The sequence below is a fragment of the Oncorhynchus keta genome, chromosome 2 (genome assembly GCF_023373465.1).
Source record: "Oncorhynchus keta strain PuntledgeMale-10-30-2019 chromosome 2, Oket_V2, whole genome shotgun sequence".
NCBI lineage: Eukaryota > Metazoa > Chordata > Actinopteri > Salmoniformes > Salmonidae > Oncorhynchus > Oncorhynchus keta.
The window spans coordinates 76022438-76047662 of record NC_068422.1 but is presented as its reverse complement, the minus strand read 5'-3'; the positions used below and the strand labels follow the sequence as shown (position 1 = coordinate 76047662).

Below are 25225 nucleotides of genomic sequence, written 5' to 3'. Positions count from 1 at the left end.
CTTCATCATGACAAGTCGGCTGCCGGAGCCCTGATGCAGCACAGTGACCACTGTGATACAAACAGGATCTCTCATCCACAGTGAACTCAAGGGTGATTTATGTCCTGTCAGAGCTGACATACAGAGGGTCCTCCATAGGAATTAACCAGTAATTTACCTCTGATATGGTCGGTACTACCAACAAGACCAGTATCAAAGACATTCCCTGTCCAACAAGACAGATGGGGCCAACGAGCCGCTAGCTGTTCAACATCATAATGCTAGAGGAGAAAGGAGAAAGCAGAGACAGACAGGAGCTGCTGAATGATGTTTAAAGGTCTGTGATGGTAATGGTGGAGAGAAAGGTTCATCTCATCCTGCATTCCTTTCTCAGCCAGGTGTCATGCTGAAAAACGGGCCCAATTAAGTGGAGTTGTGTGGGACTGAGCGGCATCGGGCCCTGACCCTCTTTATCGATGAGCACCCTCATATCTAGTGCAGGGCCCTCCAGCTGCCTGGAGCCTGGGCTTGAGGACACCACAGCCTGAGAGCCTGGGCTCAACACTAATGAAAAGGAGTGGGTAGGACCATAGAGCAGGGCCTGATGCAGGAGAAGGGAAAAGCCTCTCTCTAACAGAGCTCTTCACAACTGGGCACCTGATGCCAAGGGCAATGTAGAATATTCTAGAGTTCTTTGAAAACAAGTGGCTCTGGAATGAATGTTCAATTACTAAGTCTATGCCCTATTTCACTTTCTCTGTTTGAAGTGCTAACAATGTCTCTATCCAGCTAACCAAGGCTGTGAGGAAGTTGGTGCTGAACAACAATAGAAGACCCAACACGTGTGAGCATGAATGGCTGACACTGATTCCATGGAGCTCTAATGCAGCCACTGTATTCAGTCACAAGAGGGACAAGCCAGTCGGTTATTGTGCGGCGGCAGAAACAGAAATGTAGCAGCAGTCATTCCAGCTGGATGTCTGTGTGTCCTCATCATAGCATAGGGACCCAATGACCATGGAGTCATTCTGCAGGACCATTAGACTACTATCAGAGTGAATGTCTCTGTGTCCATGCAAACAGAGCGAGCTGGCGTCTATTTGTTTAAAGGATGACCTGCGTCTCTGCTCTGCCATGCAACGTCAGGGCCATTGAGCACAGTGTGCAGAGGGAGAGATGGCGCGATGCTACGACGCTGGCAATAGTTCTGTCGTCGTGGCAACACCGCGGGGTCAGGGTCATAAGCAGTGGTCCCTGGGAGGGTCTGTCTTATAAAGATGACATCAGATTAGTGTGCCCTAGCGTGGAAGTGAACGCTTGGCCACTTCCCTACGTCTTCATGGAGGGTGGACACAGCAGCATCCTCTGATCTAGCAGACGGGTCATAAGGTAGGATCTTGCGTTGGGGGTTGAGGATAGTAGAGACGTTAAGCTACTTCAGTTGATCATGGTCGTCATTGGCAGTCATTTTCAGACCTTCCTTTTCTTTATGAATAACTCATGAATAATTCAGGGGTTGTGTGTACACATGGTGACCCATGCATACCGTGAGTCCATAATACCTTCTGGTATTTGTACTAAAACATTTTCCATGTCAAATGTATTAAAGAAATCAACAGGCAAGAGAATCCCCTCAGGCGCAGTGTTCCAGCTGTCATGCCTCTGTAGTTCCAAAATAGCTGACTATTTTTTCATCCTGTGGCTTTATCGTAAATGTATTAGCTGCACTACCACACCTTTTAATGTTCTGCTATTTACCTGCTGACTAGACTAGCCAATCTTACTCCACCCCCTCTGACTTCCTCCAAGTCCTGGAGTTACCTCAATGTTGTGATACGACACTAACAACAAATGTATTTCTGAGAGCATTCAGGACAGACAAAAAGAGGCCTGGACTTTCCCTGCCCCCAGGTCAGTCAGGGAGATGAGAAAACCCTTGCATGTGCAATTTGACTTTACTTCCAGCCGATAGTCAATGTTCAGCAAGAATGAAAAGGAATACCCAGCCATAGAGCTAAGGAGAGAGAGGCTGTGTGGCTGGGTCCACTCAGGGATCTGCCTGAATATTTCATTACAGAAGCCCAGAGTGACACATCTTTAATTCTCAGTAACAATGAGCAGGAAGTCAAACAACAAGTCATAGCAATTTCCCACAAATTTGTTTTGGGATGTGGAATGTGTTGCGTGTGGAGCCATTCTCTTTCTCCGTTCGTCACACAAAGGGAGAGAGAGGCAAGCTGCTACAGGCAAGGGGAGCAGAGGCACCTCCGGGAGGGGGCCTTCACCCTTCAACCCCACAGGACAAATTACTGTATGCCTGGGAGATACTGGCCCTCCTCTTCTGTCTGTCTGTCTGTCTGTCTGTCTGTCTGTCTGTCTGTCTGTCTGTCTGTCTGTCTGTCTGTCTGTCTGTCTGTCTGTCTGTCTGTCTCTGTCTGTCTGTCTGTCTGTCTGTCTGTCTGTCTGTCTCTGTCTGTCTGTCTGTCTGTCTGTCTGTCTGTCTGTCTGTCTGTCTGTCTGTCTGTCTGTCTGTCTGTCTGTCTGTCTGTCTGTCTGTCTGTCTGTCTGTCTGTCTGTCTGTCTCTGTCTCTGTCTGTCTGTCTGTCTGTCTGTCTGTCTGTCTGTCTCTGTCTGTCTGTCTGTCTGTCTGTCTGTCTGTCTGTCTGTCTGTCTGTCTCTGGATGAGTGACATGTGTCAGCTCATCTCCATAAAGAGATACAGAAGGACAAGACACTATCTCAGGATAGTATGTCTGGACATTAATACGGCCCTGTTTCTGGTGATATCACATTCCACCATTTGAGGTATGTTTAAGCTGTACATAATCCTTTGAGTGATTGATGAGTACAGTGAGAGAGTGAGGGGCTCAGTGACTACCTAGGTAGAGTACTGTGTTACTGCAGCAGGCAGGTCCCTCAGCAGATTCTTCCATAGTGATTACAGCCAGAGAAGTCAAGACACTTTCATGTTGAAAAGCTGTTTACATTCCACTGCTCCTTTACTCATATCTATTGTTGAACAGGCATGCTGCCTTGGAGTTGAACACAGAACCCTCCCCAAGGTGACATAGAGTACTGTACATTATCTGCCTTGGCCTTACTGACTACACTTTTGGTGCCGTATGGAGACTGGGATATGTGTAGTGTAAGGATCCTATGATAACTGGGGCAGTGAAAATGAGCACTGAAAAAAAGTATTACTTACATAAAATACATTGCAAGTAAATGTATGAAATATATAACCATAATAAATATGTGGGATGGATTATATTGGGAAAGGTCCTTCATCAATAAGATGACCCATGCTGTCAAAATGAACCTGCGTCTGTGAGGAGGAGAACTGCATGTGCATAACATTGAGAAGTAGACAGAGAACAGGACAGACAGAGACACAGGAAGAAACAACAGAGAGAGAGAACGAGAGGAGCATACCTGGCTTGTAAGAGATTCCCGGTGGGAAGAGAAAGCCCTGCTGGGCTGCGGCAGCAGCTGCCAGGGTGCGTTGGTCGTGTGGAAAAATGGGAATCATGAGCGGAGGCATGTGACCCTGGACCTGCTGAACAGAGAGAGAAGCGGAGATCAGAGAGAGGCCTGGCTGAGCTGCAGACACAGAGCAGCACACTGAGGCAGGCGGGCAGGGGGAGAGGAGAGGAGAGGGGAGCACAGAGCAGATCACAGCCTGGCCTAACGCGTCCTGACAGGGGGCTCTGCGGCTCTGACGGCCCTCGGGTGCTCACACAATACCTGGCCCGGCCGCGTCTGTTCCTAATCCCCGCAACACTATTTCACAACGGAACTTCAAAGGACCCAGCCACACGCGCATTGTGCCCCCCCCCGTCCAGAGGGTATGACACGTGTGAGGCAAAGGACGGGAGGGTACAGATGTATTTGAGCACCTGTAGAGGTCTGTATTGTGTGTAGGTGTGTGTACGGTCAGTGGGATGACTGTTGGTGACAGATACAGACTGGTATGTGAATAGATCAACACAATGTCCTCAGGCTGTTCACTGTAGTGTCAGTGGTGTGGTGAGATGTCGAACCATAACACTGTAGTGTCAGTGGTGTGGTGAGATGAGATGTCGAACCATAACGCTGTAGTGTCGGAGGTGTTGTGAGATGTCGAACCATAACGCTGTAGTGTCGGTTGTGAGATGAGATGTCGAACCATAACGCTGTAGTGTCAGTGGTGAGATGAGATGTCGAACCATAACACTGTAGTGTCAGTGGTGTGGTGAGATGTCGAACCATAACACTGTAGTGTCAGTGGTGTGGTGAGATGTCGAACCATAACACTGTAGTGTCGGTTGTGAGATGAGATGTCGAACCATAACACTGTAGTGTCAGTGGTGAGATGAGATGTCGAACCATAACACTGTAGTGTCGGTGGTGAGATGAGATGACGAACCATAACGCTGTAGTGTCGGAGGTGAGATGAGATGTCGAACCATAACACTGTAGTGTCGGAGGTGAGATGAGATGTCGAACCATAACACTGTAGTGTCGGTGGTGAGATGAGATGTCGAACCATAACACTGTAGTGTCGGTGGTGTGGTGAGATGAGATGTCGAACCATAACGCTGTAGTGTCGGAGGTGAGATGAGATGTCGAACCATAACACTGTAGTGTCGGTGGTGAGATGAGATGTCGAACCATAACGCTGTAGTGTCGGTGGTGAGATGAGATGTCGAACCATAACACTGTAGTGTCGGTGGTGAGATGAGATGTCGAACCATAACACTGTAGTGTCGGAGGTGAGATGAGATGTCGAACCATAACGCTGTAGTGTCGGAGGTGTTGTGAGATGTCGAACCATAACGCTGTAGTGTCGGTTGTGAGATGAGATGTCGAACCATAACACTGTAGTGTCGGAGGTGAGATGAGATGTCGAACCATAACACTGTAGTGTCAGTGGTGAGATGAGATGACGAACCATAACACTGTAGTGTCGGTGGTGTGGTGAGATGAGATGTCGAACCATAACGCTGTAGTGTCGGAGGTGAGATGAGATGTCGAACCATAACACTGTAGTGTCGGTGGTGTGATGAGATGTCGAACCATAACGCTGTAGTGTCGGTGGTGTGGTGAGATGTCGAACCATAACGCTGTAGTGTCGGTGGTGTGGTGAGATGTCGAACCATAACACTGTAGTGTCAGTGGTGTGATGAGATGTCGAACCATAACGCTGTAGTGTCGGAGGTGTGGTGAGATGTCGAACCATAACACTGTAGTGTCAGTGGTGTGATGAGATGTCGAACCATAACGCTGTAGTGTCGGTGGTGTGGTGAGATGTCGAACCATAACACTGTAGTGTCGGTGGTGAGATGAGATGTCGAACCATAACACTGTAGTGTCAGTGGTGTGATGAGATGTCGAACCATAACGCTGTAGTGTCGGTGGTGTGGTGAGATGTCGAACCATAACACTGTAGTGTCGGTGGTGAGATGAGATGTCGAACCATAACACTGTAGTGTCGGTGGTGAGATGAGATGTCGAACCATAACACTGTAGTGTCGGTGGTGAGATGAGATGTCGAACCATAACGCTGTAGTGTCAGTGGTGTGGTGAGATGTCGAACCATAACACTGTAGTGTCAGTGGTGTGGTGAGATGAGATGTCGAACCATAACGCTGTAGTGTCGGTGGTGAGATGAGATGTCGAACCATAACACTGTAGTGTCGGTGGTGTGGTGAGATGTCGAACCATAACACTGTAGTGTCAGTGGTGTGATGAGATGTCGAACCATAACGCTGTAGTGTCGGTGGTGTGGTGAGATGTCGAACCATAACACTGTAGTGTCAGTGGTGTGGTGAGATGTCGAACCATAACACTGTAGTGTCGGTGGTGTGGTGAGATGTCGAACCATAACACTGTAGTGTCGGTTGTGAGATGAGATGTCGAACCATAACACTGTAGTGTCAGTGGTGAGATGAGATGTCGAACCATAACACTGTAGTGTCGGTTGTGAGATGAGATGTCGAACCATAACACTGTAGTGTCGGTGGTGAGATGAGATGAGATGTCGAACCATAACACTGTAGTGTCGGTTGTGAGATGAGATGTCGAACCATAACACTGTAGTGTCGGTTGTGAGATGAGATGTCGAACCATAACACTGTAGTGTCAGTGGTGTGGTGAGATGTCGAACCATAACACTGTAGTGTCAGTGGTGTGGTGAGATGTCGAACCATAACACTGTAGTGTCGGTTGTGAGATGAGATGTCGAACCATAACACTGTAGTGTCAGTGGTGAGATGAGATGTCGAACCATAACACTGTAGTGTCAGTGGTGAGATGAGATGTCGAACCATAACACTGTAGTGTCGGTGGTGAGATGAGATGTCGAACCATAACACTGTAGTGTCAGTGGTGTGGTGAGATGAGATGTCGAACCATAACGCTGTAGTGTCGGTGGTGAGATGAGATGTCGAACCATAACACTGTAGTGTCGGTTGTGAGATGAGATGTCGAACCATAACACTGTAGTGTCAGTGGTGAGATGAGATGTCGAACCATAACACTGTAGTGTCGGTGGTGAGATGAGATGTCGAACCATAACACTGTAGTGTCGGTGGTGTGATGAGATGTCGAACCATAACACTGTAGTGTCAGTGGTGTGGTGAGATGTCGAACCATAACACTGTAGTGTCGGAGGTGAGATGAGATGTCGAACCATAACACTGTAGTGTCGGAGGTGAGATGAGATGTCGAACCATAACACTGTAGTGTCGGTGGTGAGATGAGATGTCGAACCATAACACTGTAGTGTCAGTGGTGTGGTGAGATGAGATGTCGAACCATAACACTGTAGTGTCGGAGGTGAGATGAGATGTCGAACCATAACACTGTAGTGTCGGAGGTGAGATGAGATGTCGAACCATAACGCTGTAGTGTCAGTGGTGAGATGAGATGTCGAACCATAACGCTGTAGTGTCAGTGGTGAGATGAGATGTCGAACCATAACGCTGTAGTGTCGGTGGTGAGATGAGATGTCGAACCATAACACTGTAGTGTCGGAGGTGAGATGAGATGTCGAACCATAACACTGTAGTGTCGGAGGTGAGATGAGATGTCGAACCATAACGCTGTAGTGTCAGTGGTGAGATGAGATGTCGAACCATAACGCTGTAGTGTCAGTGGTGAGATGAGATGTCGAACCATAACACTGTAGTGTCGGTGGTGAGATGAGATGTCGAACCATAACGCTGTAGTGTCAGTGGTGAGATGAGATGTCGAACCATAACACTGTAGTGTCAGTGGTGAGATGAGATGTCGAACCATAACACTGTAGTGTCGGTGGTGAGATGAGATGTCGAACCATAACACTGTAGTGTCGGTGGTGAGATGAGATGTCGAACCATAACACTGTAGTGTCAGTGGTGAGATGAGATGTCGAACCATAACACTGTAGTGTCGGTGGTGTGATGAGATGAGATGACGAACCATAACACTGTAGTGTCAGTGGTGTGGTGAGATGAGATGACGAACCATAACACTGTAGTGTCGGTGGTGAGATGAGATGTCGAACCATAACACTGTAGTGTCAGTGGTGTGGTGAGATGTCGAACCATAACACTGTAGTGTCGGTGGTGTGGTGAGATGTCGAACCATAACACTGTAGTGTCAGTGGTGTGGTGAGATGAGATGTCGAACCATAACACTGTAGTGTCGGTGGTGAGATGAGATGTCGAACCATAACACTGTAGTGTCGGTGGTGAGATGAGATGTCGAACCATAACACTGTAGTGTCGGTGGTGAGATGAGATGTCGAACCATAACACTGTAGTGTCAGTGGTGAGATGAGATGTCGAACCATAACACTGTAGTGTCGGTGGTGTGGTGAGATGAGATGTCGAACCATAACACTGTAGTGTCGGTGGTGTGGTGAGATGAGATGACGAACCATAACACTGTAGTGTCGGTGGTGTGGTGAGATGAGATGTCGAACCATAACACTGTAGTGTCGGTGGTGAGATGAGATGTCGAACCATAACACTGTAGTGTCAGTGGTGTGGTGAGATGAGATGACGAACCATAACACTGTAGTGTCGGTGGTGTGATGAGATGAGATGTCGAACCATAACACTGTAGTGTCGGTGGTGTGGTGAGATGAGATGTCGAACCATAACACTGTAGTGTCAGTGGTGTGGTGAGATGAGATGTCGAACCATAACACTGTAGTGTCGGTGGTGAGATGAGATGACGAACCATAACACTGTAGTGTCGGTGGTGTGATGAGATGAGATGTCGAACCATAACACTGTAGTGTCGGTGGTGTGGTGAGATGACGAACCATAACACTGTAGTGTCGGTGGTGTGATGAGATGAGATGTCGAACCATAACACTGTAGTGTCGGTGGTGTGGTGAGATGAGATGTCGAACCATAACGCTGTAGTGTCGGTGGTGTGGTGAGATGAGATGTCGAACCATAACGCTGTAGTGTCGGTGGTGAGATGAGATGACGAACCATAACACTGTAGTGTCGGTGGTGTGATGAGATGAGATGTCGAACCATAACACTGTAGTGTCGGTGGTGTGGTGAGATGAGATGTCGAACCATAACACTGTAGTGTCAGTGGTGTGGTGAGATGAGATGTCGAACCATAACACTGTAGTGTCGGTGGTGTGGTGAGATGAGATGACGAACCATAACACTGTAGTGTCGGTGGTGTGGTGAGATGAGATGTCGAACCATAACACTGTAGTGTCGGTGGTGAGATGAGATGTCGAACCATAACACTGTAGTGTCAGTGGTGTGGTGAGATGAGATGACGAACCATAACACTGTAGTGTCGGTGGTGTGATGAGATGTCGAACCATAACACTGTAGTGTCAGTGGTGTGGTGAGATGAGATGACGAACCATAACGCTGTAGTGTCGGTGGTGTGGTGAGATGTCGAACCATAACACTGTAGTGTCGGTGGTGAGATGAGATGTCGAACCATAACGCTGTAGTGTCAGTGGTGTGGTGAGATGTCGAACCATAACGCTGTAGTGTCAGTGGTGTGGTGAGATGAGATGTCGAACCATAACACTGTAGTGTCGGTGGTGTGGTGAGATGAGATGTCGAACCATAACACTGTAGTGTCGATGTTGAGATGAGATGTCAAACCATAACGCTGTAGTGTCAGTGGTGAGATGAGATGTCGAACCATAACGCTGTAGTGTCGGTGGTGTGGTGAGATGAGATGTCGAACCATAACACTGTAGTGTCGGTGGTGAGATGAGATGTCGAACCATAACACTGTAGTGTCGGTGGTGTGATGAGAGATGAGATGTCGAACCATAACGCTGTAGTGTCGGTGGTGAGATGAGATGTCGAACCATAACGCTGTAGTGTCGGTGGTGTGGTGAGATGAGATGTCGAACCATAACACTGTAGTGTCGGTGGTGAGATGAGATGTCGAACCATAACACTGTAGTGTCGGTGGTGAGATGAGATGTCGAACCATAACGCTGTAGTGTCGGTGGTGTGGTGAGATGTCGAACCATAACACTGTAGTGTCGGTGGTGAGATGAGATGTCGAACCATAACGCTGTAGTGTCGGTGGTGTGGTGAGATGAGATGTCGAACCATAACACTGTAGTGTCGGTGGTGAGATGAGATGTCGAACCATAACACTGTAGTGTCGGTGGTGAGATGAGATGTCGAACCATAACACTGTAGTGTCGGTGGTGTGATGAGATGTCGAACCATAACACTGTAGTGTCGGTGGTGAGATGAGATGTCGAACCATAACACTGTAGTGTCAGTGGTGTGGTGAGATGTCGAACCATAACACTGTAGTGTCAGTGGTGTGGTGAGATGAGATGTCGAACCATAACACTGTAGTGTCGGTGGTGTGGTGAGATGAGATGTCGAACCATAACGCTGTAGTGTCTGAGGTGTTGTGAGATGTCGAACCATAACGCTGTAGTGTCGGTTGTGAGATGAGATGTCGAACCATAACACTGTAGTGTCAGTGGTGTGGTGAGATGAGATGTCGAACCATAACGCTGTAGTGTCAGTGGTGAGATGAGATGTCGAACCATAACACTGTAGTGTCAGTGGTGTGGTGAGATGAGATGTCGAACCATAACGCTGTAGTGTCAGTGGTGTGGTGAGATGAGATGTCGAACCATAACGCTGTAGTGTCGGTGGTGTGGTGAGATGTCGAACCATAACACTGTAGTGTCGGTGGTGAGATGAGATGTCGAACCATAACGCTGTAGTGTCGATGTTTAGATGAGATGTCGAACCATAACACTGTCGTGTCAGTGGTGTGGTGAGATGACGAACCATAACGCTGTAGTGTCAGTGGTGAGATGAGATGTCGAACCATAACAATGTAGTGTCGATGGTGAGATGAGATGTCGAACCATAACGCTGTAGTGTCGGTGGTGAGATGAGATGTCGAACCATAACACTGTAGTGTCAGTGGTGAGATGAGATGTCGAACCATAACGCTGTAGTGTCGATGTTTAGATGAGATGTCGAACCATAACGCTGTAGTGTCGGTGGTGTGGTGAGATGACGAACCATAACACTGTAGTGTCAGTGGTGAGATGAGATGTCGAACCATAACAATGTAGTGTCGATGGTGAGATGAGATGTCGAACCATAACGCTGTAGTGTCGGTGGTGAGATGAGATGTCGAACCATAACACTGTAGTGTCGGTGGTGTGGTGAGATGAGATGTCGAACCATAACACTGTAGTGTCGGTGGTGTGGTGAGATGAGATGTCGAACCATAACGCTGTAGTGTCAGTGGTGAGATGAGATGTCGAACCATAATGCTGTAGTGTCGGTGGTGAGATGAGATGAGATGTCGAACCATAACACTGTAGTGTCAGTGGTGTGGTGAGATGAGATGTCGAACCATACCGCTGTAGTGTCGGTGGTGTGGTGAGATGAGATGTCGAACCATAACGCTGTAGTGTCGATGTTGAGATGAGATGTCGAACCATAAAACGGTAGTATCGGTGGTGAGATGAGATGTCGAACCATAACGCTGTAGTGTCGGTGGTGTGGTGAGATGTCGAACCATAACGCTGTAGTGTCGGAGGTGAGATGAGATGTCGAACCATAACACTGTAGTGTCGGTGGTGTGGTGAGATGAGATGTCGAACCATAACACTGTAGTGTCGGTGGTGTGGTGAGATGAGATGTCGAACCATAACGCTGTAGTGTCAGTGGTGAGATGAGATGTCGAACCATAATGCTGTAGTGTCGGTGGTGAGATGAGATGTCGAACCATAACACTGTAGTGTCAGTGGTGTGGTGAGATGAGATGTCGAACCATACCGCTGTAGTGTCGGTGGTGTGGTGAGATGAGATGTCGAACCATAACGCTGTAGTGTCGATGTTGAGATGAGATGTCGAACCATAAAACTGTAGTATCGGTGGTGAGATGAGATGTCGAACCATAACACTGTAGTGTCAGTGGTGTGGTGAGATGAGATGTCGAACCATAACGCTGTAGTGTCAGTGGTGTGATGAGATGTCGAACCATAACACTGTAGTGTCAGTGGTGAGATGAGATGTCGAACCATAACACTGTAGTGTCAGTGGTGTGGTGAGATGAGATGTCGAACCATAACGCTGTAGTGTCGGTGGTGTGGTGAGATGAGATGTCGAACCATAACGCTGTAGTGTCGGTGGTGTGGTGAGATGAGATGTCGAACCATAACACTGTAGTGTCAGTGGTGAGATGAGATGTCGAACCATAACACTGTAGTGTCAGTGGTGTGGTGAGATGAGATGTCGAACCATAACACTGTAGTGTCAGTGGTGTGGTGAGATGAGATGTCGAACCATAACGCTGTAGTGTCGATGTTGAGATGAGATGTCGAACCATAACACTGTAGTGTCGATGTTGAGATGAGATGTCGAACCATAACACTGTAGTGTCAGTGGTGTGGTGAGATGAGATGTCGAACCATAACACTGTAGTGTCAGTGGTGTGGTGAGATGAGATGTCGAACCATAACGCTGTAGTGTCAGTGGTGTGGTGAGATGAGATGTCGAACCATAACGCTGTAGTGTCAGTGGTGTGGTGAGATGAGATGTCGAACCATAACGCTGTAGTGTCGGTGGTGTGGTGAGATGAGATGTCGAACCATAACGCTGTAGTGTCGGTTGTGTGGTGAGATGTCGAACCATAACACTGTAGTGTCGGTGGTGTGGTGAGATGAGATGTCGAACCATAACGCTGTAGTGTCGGTGGTGTGGTGAGATGAGATGTCGAACCATAACGCTGTAGTGTCGGTGGTGTGGTGAGATGTCGAACCATAACACTGTAGTGTCGGTGGTGTGATGAGATGTCGAACCATAACGCTGTAGTGTCAGTGGTGTGGTGAGATGAGATGTCGAACCATAACGCTGTAGTGTCAGTGGTGAGATGAGATGTCGAACCATAACACTGTAGTGTCGGTGGTGAGATGAGATGACGAACCATAACACTGTAGTGTCGGTGGTGAGATGAGATGTCGAACCATAACGCTGTAGTGTCGGTGGTGAGATGAGATGTCGAACCATAACGCTGTAGTGTCAGTGGTGTGGTGAGATGAGATGTCGAACCATAACGCTGTAGTGTCGGTGGTGAGATGAGATGACGAACCATAACACTGTAGTGTCGGTGGTGAGATGAGATGTCGAACCATAACACTGTAGTGTCGGTGGTGAGATGAGATGTCGAACCATAACACTGTAGTGTCGGTGGTGAGATGAGATGTCGAACCATAACGCTGTAGTGTCGGTGGTGAGATGAGATGACGAACCATAACACTGTAGTGTCGGTGGTGAGATGAGATGTCGAACCATAACACTGTAGTGTCGGTGGTGAGATGAGATGTCGAACCATAACACTGTAGTGTCGGTGGTGAGATGAGATGTCGAACCATAACACTGTAGTGTCGGAGGTGAGATGAGATGTCGAACCATAACACTGTAGTGTCGGTGGTGAGATGAGATGTCGAACCATAACGCTGTAGTGTCGGTGGTGTGGTGAGATGAGATGTCGAACCATAACACTGTAGTGTCAGTGGTGAGATGAGATGACGAACCATAACACTGTAGTGTCAGTGGTGAGATGAGATGTCGAACCATAACACTGTAGTGTCGGTGGTGTGGTGAGATGAGATGACGAACCATAACACTGTAGTGTCAGTGGTGAGATGAGATGTCGAACCATAACACTGTAGTGTCGGTGGTGAGATGAGATGACGAACCATAACACTGTAGTGTCAGTGGTGAGATGAGATGTCGAACCATAACACTGTAGTGTCGGTGGTGTGGTGAGATGAGATGACGAACCATAACACTGTAGTGTCGGTGGTGAGATGAGATGTCGAACCATAACACTGTAGTGTCGGTGGTGAGATGAGATGTCAAACCATAACACTGTAGTGTCGGTGGTGAGATGAGATGTCGAACCATAACGCTGTAGTGTCGGTGGTGAGATGAGATGTCGAACCATAACGCTGTAGTGTCAGTGGTGAGATGAGATGTCAAACCATAACACTGTAGTGTCGGTGGTGAGATGAGATGTCGAACCATAACGCTGTAGTGTCAGTGGTGTGGTGTGATGAGATGTCGAACCATAACACTGTAGTGTCAGTGGTGTGGTGAGATGAGATGTCGAACCATAACACTGTAGTGTCGGTGGTGAGATGAGATGTCGAACCATAACGCTGTAGTGTCGGTGGTGTGGTGAGATGAGATGTCGAACCATAACGCTGTAGTGTCAGTGGTGTGGTGAGATGAGATGTCGAACCATAACGCTGTAGTGTCGGTGGTGAGATGAGATGTCGAACCATAACGCTGTAGTGTCAGTGGTGTGGTGAGATGAGATGTCGAACCATAACGCTGTAGTGTCGGTGGTGAGATGAGATGTCGAACCATAACGCTGTAGTGTCAGTGGTGTGGTGAGATGAGATGTCGAACCATAACACTGTAGTGTCAGTGGTGTGGTGAGATGAGATGTCGAACCATAACGCTGTAGTGTCGGTGGTGAGATGAGATGTCGAACCATAACGCTGTAGTGTCAGTGGTGAGATGAGATGTCGAACCATAACACTGTAGTGTCGGTGGTGTGATGAGATGTCGAACCATAACACTGTAGTGTCGGTGGTGAGATGAGATGTCGAACCATAACGCTGTAGTGTCAGTGGTGTGGTGAGATGAGATGTCGAACCATAACACTGTAGTGTCGGTGGTGTGGTGAGATGAGATGTCGAACCATAACACTGTAGTGTCGATGTTGAGATGAGATGTCAAACCATAACGCTGTAGTGTCAGTGGTGTGGTGAGATGAGATGTCGAACCATAACACTGTAGTGTCGGTGGTGAGATGAGATGTCGAACCATAACACTGTAGTGTCGGAGGTGAGATGAGATGTCGAACCATAACACTGTAGTGTCGGTGGTGAGATGAGATGACGAACCATAACACTGTAGTGTCGGTGGTGTGGTGAGATGAGATGTCGAACCATAACACTGTAGTGTCGATGTTGAGATGAGATGTCAAACCATAACGCTGTAGTGTCGGTGGTGTGGTGAGATGAGATGTCGAACCATAACACTGTAGTGTCGGTGGTGAGATGAGATGTCGAACCATAACACTGTAGTGTCGGAGGTGAGATGAGATGTCGAACCATAACACTGTAGTGTCGGTGGTGAGATGAGATGACGAACCATAACACTGTAGTGTCGGTTGTGTGGTGAGATGTCGAACCATAACACTGTAGTGTCGGTGGTGTGGTGAGATGAGATGTCGAACCATAACGCTGTAGTGTCGGTGGTGTGGTGAGATGAGATGTCGAACCATAACGCTGTAGTGTCAGTGGTGTGGTGAGATGAGATGTCGAACCATAACACTGTAGTGTCGGTGGTGAGATGAGATGAGATGTCGAACCATAACACTGTAGTGTCGGTGGTGAGATGAGATGTCGAACCATAACGCTGTAGTGTCGGTGGTGAGATGAGATGTCGAACCATAACGCTGTAGTGTCAGTGGTGTGGTGAGATGAGATGACGAACCATAACACTGTAGTGTCGGTTGTGAGATGAGATGTCGAACCATAACACTGTAGTGTCGGTGGTGAGATGAGATGTCGAACCATAACACTGTAGTGTCGGTGGTGAGATGAGATGACGAACCATAACACTGTAGTGTCAGTGGTGAGGTGAGATGTCGAACCATAACGCTGTAGTGTCAGTGGTGTGGTGAGATGAGATGTCGAACCATAACGCTGTAGTGTCGGTGGTGAGATGAGATGTCGAACCATAACGCTGTAGTGTCAGTGGTGTGGTGAGATGAGATGTCGAACCATAACACTGTAGTGTCGGTGGTGAGATGAGATGTCGAACCATAACGCTGTAGTGTCGGTGGTGAGATGAGATGTCGAACCATAACGCTGTAGTGTCGGTGGTGAGATGAGATGTCGAACCATAACGCTGTAGTGTCGGTGGTGTGGTGAGATGAGATGTCGAACCATAACACTGTAGTGTCGGTGGTGAGATGAGATGTCGAACCATAACGCTGTAGTGTCGGTGGTGAGATGAGATGTCGAACCATAACGCTGTAGTGTCGGTGGTGTGGTGAGATGAGATGTCGAACCATAACGCTGTAGTGTCAGTGGTGTGGTGAGATGAGATGACGAACCATAACACTGTAGTGTCGGTGGTGAGATGAGATGTCGAACCATAACGCTGTAGTGTCGGTGGTGAGATGAGATGAGATGACGAACCATAACACTGTAGTGTCGGTGGTGAGATGAGATGTCGAACCATAACACTGTAGTGTCGGTGGTGAGATGAGATGTCGAACCATAACACTGTAGTGTCGGTGGTGAGATGAGATGTCGAACCATAACGCTGTAGTGTCGGTGGTGTGGTGAGATGAGATGTCGAACCATAACGCTGTAGTGTCGGTGGTGTGGTGAGATGAGATGTCGAACCATAACGCTGTAGTGTCAGTGGTGTGGTGAGATGAGATGACGAACCATAACACTGTAGTGTCGGTGGTGAGATGAGATGTCGAACCATAACGCTGTAGTGTCGGTGGTGAGATGAGATGTCGAACCATAACGCTGTAGTGTCGGTGGTGAGATGAGATGTCGAACCATAACACTGTAGTGTCGGTGGTGAGATGAGATGTCGAACCATAACGCTGTAGTGTCGGTGGTGTGGTGAGATGAGATGACGAACCATAACACTGTAGTGTCGGTGGTGAGATGAGATGTCGAACCATAACACTGTAGTGTCGGTGGTGAGATGAGATGTCGAACCATAACGCTGTAGTGTCGGTGGTGTGGTGAGATGAGATGTCGAACCATAACGCTGTAGTGTCAGTGGTGTGGTGAGATGAGATGACGAACCATAAAACTGTAGTGTCGATGTTGAGATGAGATGTCAAACCATAACGCTGTAGTGTCAGTGGTGTGGTGAGATGAGATGTCGAACCATAACACTGTAGTGTCGGTGGTGAGATGAGATGTCGAACCATAACACTGTAGTGTCGGAGGTGAGATGAGATGTCGAACCATAACACTGTAGTGTCGGAGGTGAGATGAGATGTCGAACCATAACACTGTAGTGTCGGAGGTGAGATGAGATGTCGAACCATAACACTGTAGTGTCGGTGGTGAGATGAGATGTCGAACCATAACGCTGTAGTGTCAGTGGTGTGGTGAGATGAGATGTCGAACCATAACGCTGTAGTGTCAGTGGTGTGGTGAGATGAGATGACGAACCATAACACTGTAGTGTCGGAGGTGAGATGAGATGTCGAACCATAACACTGTAGTGTCGGAGGTGAGATGAGATGTCGAACCATAACACTGTAGTGTCGGTGGTGAGATGAGATGTCGAACCATAACACTGTAGTGTCGGAGGTGAGATGAGATGTCGAACCATAACGCTGTAGTGTCGGAGGTGAGATGAGATGTCGAACCATAACACTGTAGTGTCGGAGGTGAGATGAGATGTCGAACCATAACACTTCACAGGGACATGTACAAACACACAGGGACACCCTCACGCACACAACCTGCCACCCTGACTGACAGGGGAAGATGAGCTCAGACATAAAGCCTCTATACTTTTGGAGGATCATTTACACAGACGATAAAAGCCCAGGCGATCCGGTAATTTACAGCAACAGCTTTCGGCCGCTGTCTGTTTGTGATATTTCATCTTAACGTCCAGAGCCATGCCCTGCCCCCCACATATCCTACACGGCTCCTCAAACTGTCTAAACGGCTTCAGTCTAACATTATTAACCTCCACTGTCTACGTTGAAGCTGACTGTCCTGTTCTGACTCTCTACAGCAAGAGGATAAATATTTGCTCTCGCTGTGTGTGTGTGTGTGTTGTTAATGTCTCTTAGAGGCAGTGTAGTGTGTTGGGGGGGTTCAGAATGAGACACATGCTGAGGGCTGATGCAGAGCCCAATCTGACTGTGATCCTCTGCATCCTGCCTGCCGGTGATAGGGTGCAGCCAGGCTGTGTTGGGCCTGCGAGGGTTAATCTAGCACCGGGCCAGCCCACCTCAGGGGAACCCGCCTGGAAAGCGGGTTAATAAAGGTCAGCCCCCAAAATAAACACTTTACAGAATGTTTCTCCGTTCATCCCTCTTTAAAATCAACTTGCAATAAACCGGGTCTGGGTGCAATTACTCCCGCAGCATTGGGGCATGAAATCAACCTGCTTTGAGCAACGACTTTTCCCCCGCGTTCTAGCTGAGGTCTGCTTATGATCTCTGTCTGCTCCCCCTGTGTGCCCTGATCTGGTACAGCAGGGCCCGTTCCCCACTGCTATATGTCCTCAGGACCACTCTATCGATCTGGCCAGAGGTGCAGAGGTAGACTGAAAACTTAATAAATAACACTTTCTGTCTACGGAGCTTTTCAACAAAGTGCAAGTATAGAAAGTACATTAGAAAAGGAATGGAGAAGCATGTCATTTCCTTTTTTCTTTCCTGTAATCTGAAAAGTATTTCTGTAAAATGTGCTGCGGCTGGAAAAAAGTTGATGACCTGGGAGACTGTTGGAAACGACCTTAAATAAAATGTATTTTTCATTGGGATTGGTGTTCCAGGTTTCCAGGCAGAGGGGATGAAAGATGGCCCTTGGCCCCGCATGTATAGAACATATGGAAAAACGCAATAATGAATAAATGTGTTTAGGCATGTGGACACTAATTACTGTAGAGATCACTAGGAGCAGAAGGAGATTCTGTTCAGATATGCAATATAATTGGAATCTGAGAGAAAATCTATATATCAAGAAAATGCAGTGTCAATCAGACAATAGCTAAACTCATCAAATATCCTGAATGTTGCCTACAAACAAAGCTGTAAATGAAAAGGGAAATCTCTCCAGTGACAGCACTGTCTTTTTATTGAATAGATATCACGATAAAGAGATTTACCCAGGCCAGAGGAAATATGAATATGTATCGGGGAAAATAAGGGCATTGGGTTTGAATGGTTGTGATTTACAGTAATGAGCACTGTGCATCAAACTTTAATTTACTCTGCTAAAGTCAGAGAAAGGGAAATCAAATCTGGAGAAGATTCAAAGTGCCAGCTAATAGTGGAAGTCTAGCCTTCAGCCTGTTAATTTACACATTATCACTCTCATTTTCCACTGACTGGAAACAACCGTCAAAAAAGCATCAGAAGAATGGCAGTTATGAGGATACGTTGTTGAGAAATTACAGATCAGCTCCGAGACAAAAGACTTCCATTTCAGTGTGTGTGTGTGTGTGTGTGTGTGTGTGTGTGTGTGTGTGTGTGTGTGTGTGTGTGTGTGTGTCAGTTTCTCCACCCTTTGTGGCAACACCAGACCATGAAAGAGTTACCCTGAAGTTCATCAGCCTATCGGCTGGGTGCCCAGAATATTCCTATTGCCAGGATGATCTTGAGGAGCCTGATAGAATGAAGTGGAGCAGATGTGAGCAGAGCACCTGGGCCGCGTCCTCCCCACTCATTGTTACGTTGGCACTGTTCCCTCTTTGTCTTAGCACTGCTAAGCACTGGATAATACCATTTCACACCATCTGCCCCAACGCTTCATTAAAGATACATGAATGGGCTATCTTATGAGGAACAGGTGCTATTGTTAGTCCCAGAAGACTCGGAACTGAGGATCGGACTCTGAATACTTGAGGAAGAGCATCTGTAGTGATCAGTCAGACAGATAGTTGGCTGGGGCTGCTCCCTCTGCCAGCACACGCACCAACAGAGGTTTCCAGGGGTGAGAGAGGCCTCTCAACCGCCTTGCATCATGTATCATCAATTCAGATGACCTGATGAAGTCTGTACCAGTCCAGAGTGCAATCTGTTTCGCTCTCAACGATGTGCTGGCATAATGAGAAATGGCAATAACTCTCAGTTTTAATTAGATGTAACACTGTGAACAAAATTTTAAATAAATAAAATTAGAAATTAACACAAAAATATCTGTGAATATAACAAAAGATGACTGAAAATAAAGTGTGTAAAATCAGCTTGAGTATACAGTGAGATTCATTCTAACTGAATCAATGTCATTAGTGGAAGCATTGACATCAGCACTACAGTGTTGTAATGGTTTACAGCAGCTGCTAATCCTGGGGTCAGCCAGTGCAGAGAGCAGAGCCAGCCAAAGGCCTGGGATTGACCATGGTCAGATTACCATTACACACACTCAGAGTAAGAGACAGGGCAGACATGAGAGAGAGCACTGCTTTTCTCTCCTATCACACACACACACACACACACACACACACACACACACACACACACACACACACACACACACACACACACACACACACACACACACACACACACACACACACACACACACACACACACACACACACACACACACACACACACACACACACACACACACACAGAGAGGCATACACACAGTGACAAACACGCGCATGCAAACAAACACATACAGGTGCAAATGGAGATGTACAAGCCATTACTGTGCTCAATAGGGCCCCTGTCAGCACCTATGCTCCTCACTGTCTGTAGCGGTCTTTAAACAGGGCCCAGGAGACACCCTGCAGCAGCACTACCGACCCAGCCCAGCAGGCCCCCCCGCACCCCCAAATACTAACACAGTCTGATCCTCACCAAGCGTCACTGGGATGCTGTCCTCTACCCCTATTTAAAGGAGGAGGGGAGTTGTTTTAACATGTCCAAATTCCCTCAATGTTGACAAGATGAGATAGAAGACAGAAAAGGAAAGAATTTTTTTTTTCTTACTGTTATTTAAAAGTTTGGAGCTGCTGAGAAGCACAGTGGGAGTCTCAGGTGAAAGCGGTAGCTGACTGACACCCTTCGACGCGCTACCCAGATGTGTTTGGAGGAATATCATCTTTATTCATTTGATTTAAAGAGAGTCACCCAGAGTATATCAGTCTAATAACATGACGTTGTGCAGTGTTACATTATAAAACTAAATAGACATTTAGGCAAAACGTTCACTAGAAATCACTAACAGGGATTCTAAATGTGCTTATTAAACCTACACTATTTCTGTCAGCCGTTCTGCCACAACTCCAGCAATCCCAGTTTTCACATCTTACCTGAGGAAAATACATTGGGTTGATATAATTTGACCCAGAGAGGACTGGCTCCAGCTGTTACTGTAAGTGCTGATAGTTGACACGGCGTTCCCCCCTACTCTCTACTGAGTCACACACCAAACGCCTGTGAGTGGAAAGCACCTTAAGAGCTCCATTTGAAGGTAAAGCGATCTATAGGAAGCTGGTAGCCCTGGCTTCATCCCCACAGAAAGCACTGTAACACTGACACCAGACGGCCATGTGAACTCAACACCCGGCCTGCTACTGTGCTGCTGCAGAGAGAGAGAGAGAGAGAGAGAGAGAGAGAGAGAGAGAGAGAGAGAGAGAGAGAGAGATACAGAGAGAGACAGAGAGAGAGAGAGAGAGAGATAGAGAGAGAGAGAGATACAGAGAGAGACAGAGAGAGAGAGAGAGATACAGAGAGAGAGAGAGAGAGAGAGAGAGAGAGAGAGAGAGAGAGAGAGAGAGAGAGAGAGAGAGAGAGAGAGAGAGAGACAGGGAGAGAGAGAGAGACAGACAGACAGACAGACAGACAGACAGACAGACAGAGAGAGAGAGAGAGAGAGAGAGAGAGAGAGAGAGAGAGAGAGAGAGAGAGAGACGGATGGGCGAGTGCTTTCTGGAGCACAACCAGGAGTAGAATTACTGAATGGAACCACTCATGGGCTCTAGAGTCTGTGCATTACTTTGTTCTAGAGAGGTCAATTCATAAAACAATCCCAGAGATCCCCAAGCACACATTACTCCCACATCACAGGTCATTTATCAGTTAACCGCACTCCTCCAGTGTGACCGCACTACAGCTTTACGCACTAATCCAACACAGGCTCTGACACAGAGGCACAGGCACACACACATGTACACACACAGGCACATACACACTCATAAAGACACAATGTGACAGCACAAAAGGGTGCGCACACACGCAAACACACCCACCCACCCACACACACAGTCAAGTGTAGTTGTGTTATCAAAGTCCCAGACATTGTGCTCTGTTTGGTGTGTGATGGTAATCAGGCCAGTGGATCGATAGCACTGAGCCAGACTTTGATCCCTCAGCCTAGCTGGTATTAAGGCCAGGTCTCCACTGCCCTCCCCAAAACCTCCCTCCCCTCCACCCGCCTCCCCTCCACCCGCCTCCCCTCCACCCACCTCAACTCCACCTCCCTCCCCTCCACCTCCCTCCCCTCCACCTCCCTCCCTCCACCTCCCTCCCCTCCACCCACCTCCCCTCCCCCTGCCTCCCCTCCACCTCCCTCCCCTCCACCCACGTCCCCTCCACCCACGTCCCCTCCCCCTGCCTCCCCAAAACCTCCCTCCCTCCACCCGCCTCCCTCCACCCACCTCAACTCCACCTCCCTCCCCTCCACCTCCCTCCCCTCCACCCACCTCCCCTCCCCCTGCCTCCCCTCCACCTCCCTCCCCTCCACCCACGTCCCCTCCCCTGCCTCCCCAAAACCTCCCTCCCCTCCACCCGCCTCCCCTCCACCCACCTCAACTCCACCTCCCTCCCTCCACCTCCCTCCCCTCCACCTGCCTCCCCTCCCCCTGCCTCCCTCCACCTCCCTCCCCTCCCCCTGCCTCCCCTCCCCTGCCTCCCCTACACCTGCCTCCCCTACCCCTGCCTCCCCTCCACCTGCCTCCCCTCCACCTGCCTCCCCTCCACCTGCCTCCCCTACCCCTGCCTCCTCTCCACCTGCCTCCTCTCCACCTGCCTCCCCTCCACCTGCCTCCCCTCCACCTGCCTCCCCTCCACCTGCCTCCCTCCACCTGCCCCCCTCCACCTGCCTCCCCTACCCCTGCCTCCCCTCCACCTGCCCCCTCCACCTGCCCCCCTCCACCTGCCTCCCCTCCACCTGCCTTGTCTACCCCTGCCTCGTCTACCCCTGCCTCCCCTCCACCTGCCCCCCTCCACCTGCCTCCCTCCCCTCCCCTGCCTCCCCCTACCCCTTCCTCCCCTCCACCTGCCTCCCCTCCACCTGCCCCCTCCACCTGCCTCCCCTACCCCTGCCTCTCCTCCACCTGCCCCCCTCCACCTGCCTCCCCTACCCTTGCCTCCCCTCCACCTGCCCCCTCCACCTGCCCCCTCCACCTGCCTCCCCTCCACCTGCCTCCCCTCCCCTGCCTCCCCTACCCCTGCCTCCCCTCCACCTGCCCCCCTCCACCTGCCTCCCTACCCCTGCCTCCCCTCCACCTGCCTCCCCTCCACCTGCCTCCACCTGCCTCCCCTCCACCTACCTCCCCTCCACCTGCCTCCCTCCACCTGCCCCCTCCACCTGCCTCCCCTCCACCTGCCTCCCCTCCACCTGCCTCCCCTACCCCTGCCTCCCCTCCACCTGCCTCCCCCTACCCCTGCCTCCTCCACCTGCCTCCCCTCCACCTGCCCCCCTCCACCTGCCTCCCCTCCACCTGCCTCCCCTCCACCTGCCCCCTCCACCTGCCCCCTCCACCTGCCTTGCCTACCCCTGCCTCCCTCCATCTGCCTCCCCTCCACCTGCCCCCTCCACCTGCCTCCCCTCCACCTGCCTCCCCTCCACCTGCCTCCTCTCCACCTGCCCCCTCCACCTGCCTCCCCTCCACATGCCTCCCCTCCACCTGCCTCCCCTCCACCTGCCTCCCCTCCACCTGCCCCCTCCACCTGCCCCCTCCACCTGCCTCCCCTCCACCTGCCCCCCTCCACCTGCCCCCTCCACCTGCCTCCCTCCACCTGCCTCCCCTCCCCCTCCCCCTGCCTCCCCTACCCCTGCCTCCCCTCCACCTGCCCCCCTCCACCTGCCTCCCCTACCCCTGCCTCCACTCTACCCGCCTCCCCTCCCCCTGCCTCCCCTCCCCCTGCCTCCCTCCACCTGCCTCCTCTCCACCTGCCTCCCAGACTAGCGAACATTGTTCCCTCTGAAATGTGATCCCAATCTACTACAGAGGTCCAGGTCAGCAACAAAAGGTTGTTGTCCTGGACATGACTGTGACCCGTCTCCCCCTCCCTCGGACCCTGAGACCTCACATTTAGCCAGCAGGAAAAAGATTAACATTGGCTGCCAAAAGACACGTCATTCTCTATTCTGCTGGAGAGGCGTCTGAGCAAGAGCCTGACTAATAATACGCGTACGCTACGCCACTGCTCTTTGACAACAGGGACTGTCTGGAGGGTAGGGGAGGGGGGTAGTGTCCGCTGCTCTTTGCCAACAGGGACTGTCTGGAGGGTAGGGGAGGGGGGTAGTGTCCACTGCTCTTTGACAACAGGGACTGTCTGGAGGGTAGGGGAGGGGGGTAGTGTCCGCTGCTCTTTGACAACAGGGACTGTCTGGAGGGTAGGGGAGTGGGGTAGTGTCCGCTGCTCTTTGACAACAGGGACTGTCTGGAGGGTAGGGGAGGGGGGTAGTGTCCGCTGCTCTTTGACAACAGGGACTGTCTGGTGGGTAGGGGAGGGGGGTAGTGTCCGCTGCTCTTTGACAACAGGGACTGTCTGGAGGGTAGGGGAGGGGCGTAGTGTCCGCTGCTCTTTGACAACAGGGACTGTCTGGAGGGTAGGGGAGGGGGGTAGTGTCCGCTGCTCTTTGACAACAGGGACTGTCTGGAGGGTAGGGGAGGGGGGTAGTGTCCGCTGCTCTTTGACAACAGGGACTGTCTGGAGGGTAGGGGAGTGGGGTAGTGTCCGCTGCTCTTTGACAACAGGGACTGTCTGGAGGGTAGGGGAGGGGGGTAGTGTCCGCTGCTCTTTGACAACAGGGACTGTCTGGTGGGTAGGGGAGGGGGGTAGTGTCCGCTGCTCTTTGACATCAGGGACTGTCTGGAGGGTAGGGGAGGGGGGTAGTGTCCGCTGCTCTTTGACACCAGGGACTGTCTGGAGGGTAGGGGAGGGGGGTAGTGTCCGCTGCTCTTTGACAACAGGGACTGTCTGGAGGGTAGGGGAGGGGGTAGTGTCCGCTGCTCTTTGACAACAGAGACTGTCTGGAGTGTAGGGGAGGGGCATAGTGTCCACTGCTCTTTGACAACAGGGACTGTCTGGAGGGTAGGGGAGGGGGTTAGTGTCCGCTGCTCTTTGACAACAGGGACTGTCTGGAGGGTAGGGGAGGGGGGTAGTGTCCGCTGCTCTTTGACAACAGAGACTGTCTGGAGGGTAGGGGAGGGGCGTAGTGTCCACTGCTCTTTGACAACAGGGACTGTCTGGAGGGTAGGGGAGGGGGGTAGTGTCCGCTGCTCTTTGACAACAGGGACTGTCTGGAGGGTAGGGTAGGGGGGTAGTGTCCACTGCTCTTTGACATCAGGGACTGTCTGGAGGGTAGGGGAGGGGGGTAGTGTCCACTGCTCTTTGACAACAGGGACTGTCTGGAAGGTAGGGGAGGGGGGTAGTGTCCACTGCTCTTTGACAACAGGGACTGTCTGGAGGGTAGGGAAGGGGGGTAGTGTCCACTCTCCCTCCAGTCTATCTGCAGCAGAGAGCAGGATAAGGTGCAAAGGAATCCGACACTGGGGTGAGGTCGGGCCGTCTGGGGAATAACCAATAGATGACTTCTTGTTCCACTAATTCCTTACACAGTAAAACAAGCTCTCTTGGAATGGAGCCATTTCAATATGTCTATATTAAGTCTGCTGCTGTTAAAATGCAGGGCAGACAGCACCCTCCAGCCCAGCCCCCTCCCTCCCTCCCCCTGACTGCCCCTGGTTCCAGGCTGGCT

At 50.1% G+C, this 25225-nt stretch overlaps 1 protein-coding gene across 16 annotated transcripts in view; it reads right to left on the bottom strand.

Annotated features, from left to right (window-relative positions):
- Positions 1 to 25225, bottom strand: part of LOC118377533 (transcription factor SOX-6-like) — a 227105-nt gene that overhangs the window by 56594 nt on the left and 145286 nt on the right. For 12 of the 16 annotated variants that reach the window (XM_052483931.1, XM_052483926.1, XM_052483943.1 and 9 more), the window contains one exon: positions 3412 to 3535. In XM_052483931.1, the coding sequence (XP_052339891.1) occupies positions 3412 to 3535 (124 nt within the window). The remainder of the gene's footprint in view (positions 1 to 3411; positions 3536 to 25225) is intronic. The other 4 variants (XM_052483883.1, XM_052483918.1, XM_052483921.1 and 1 more) reach the window with 1 other exon arrangement.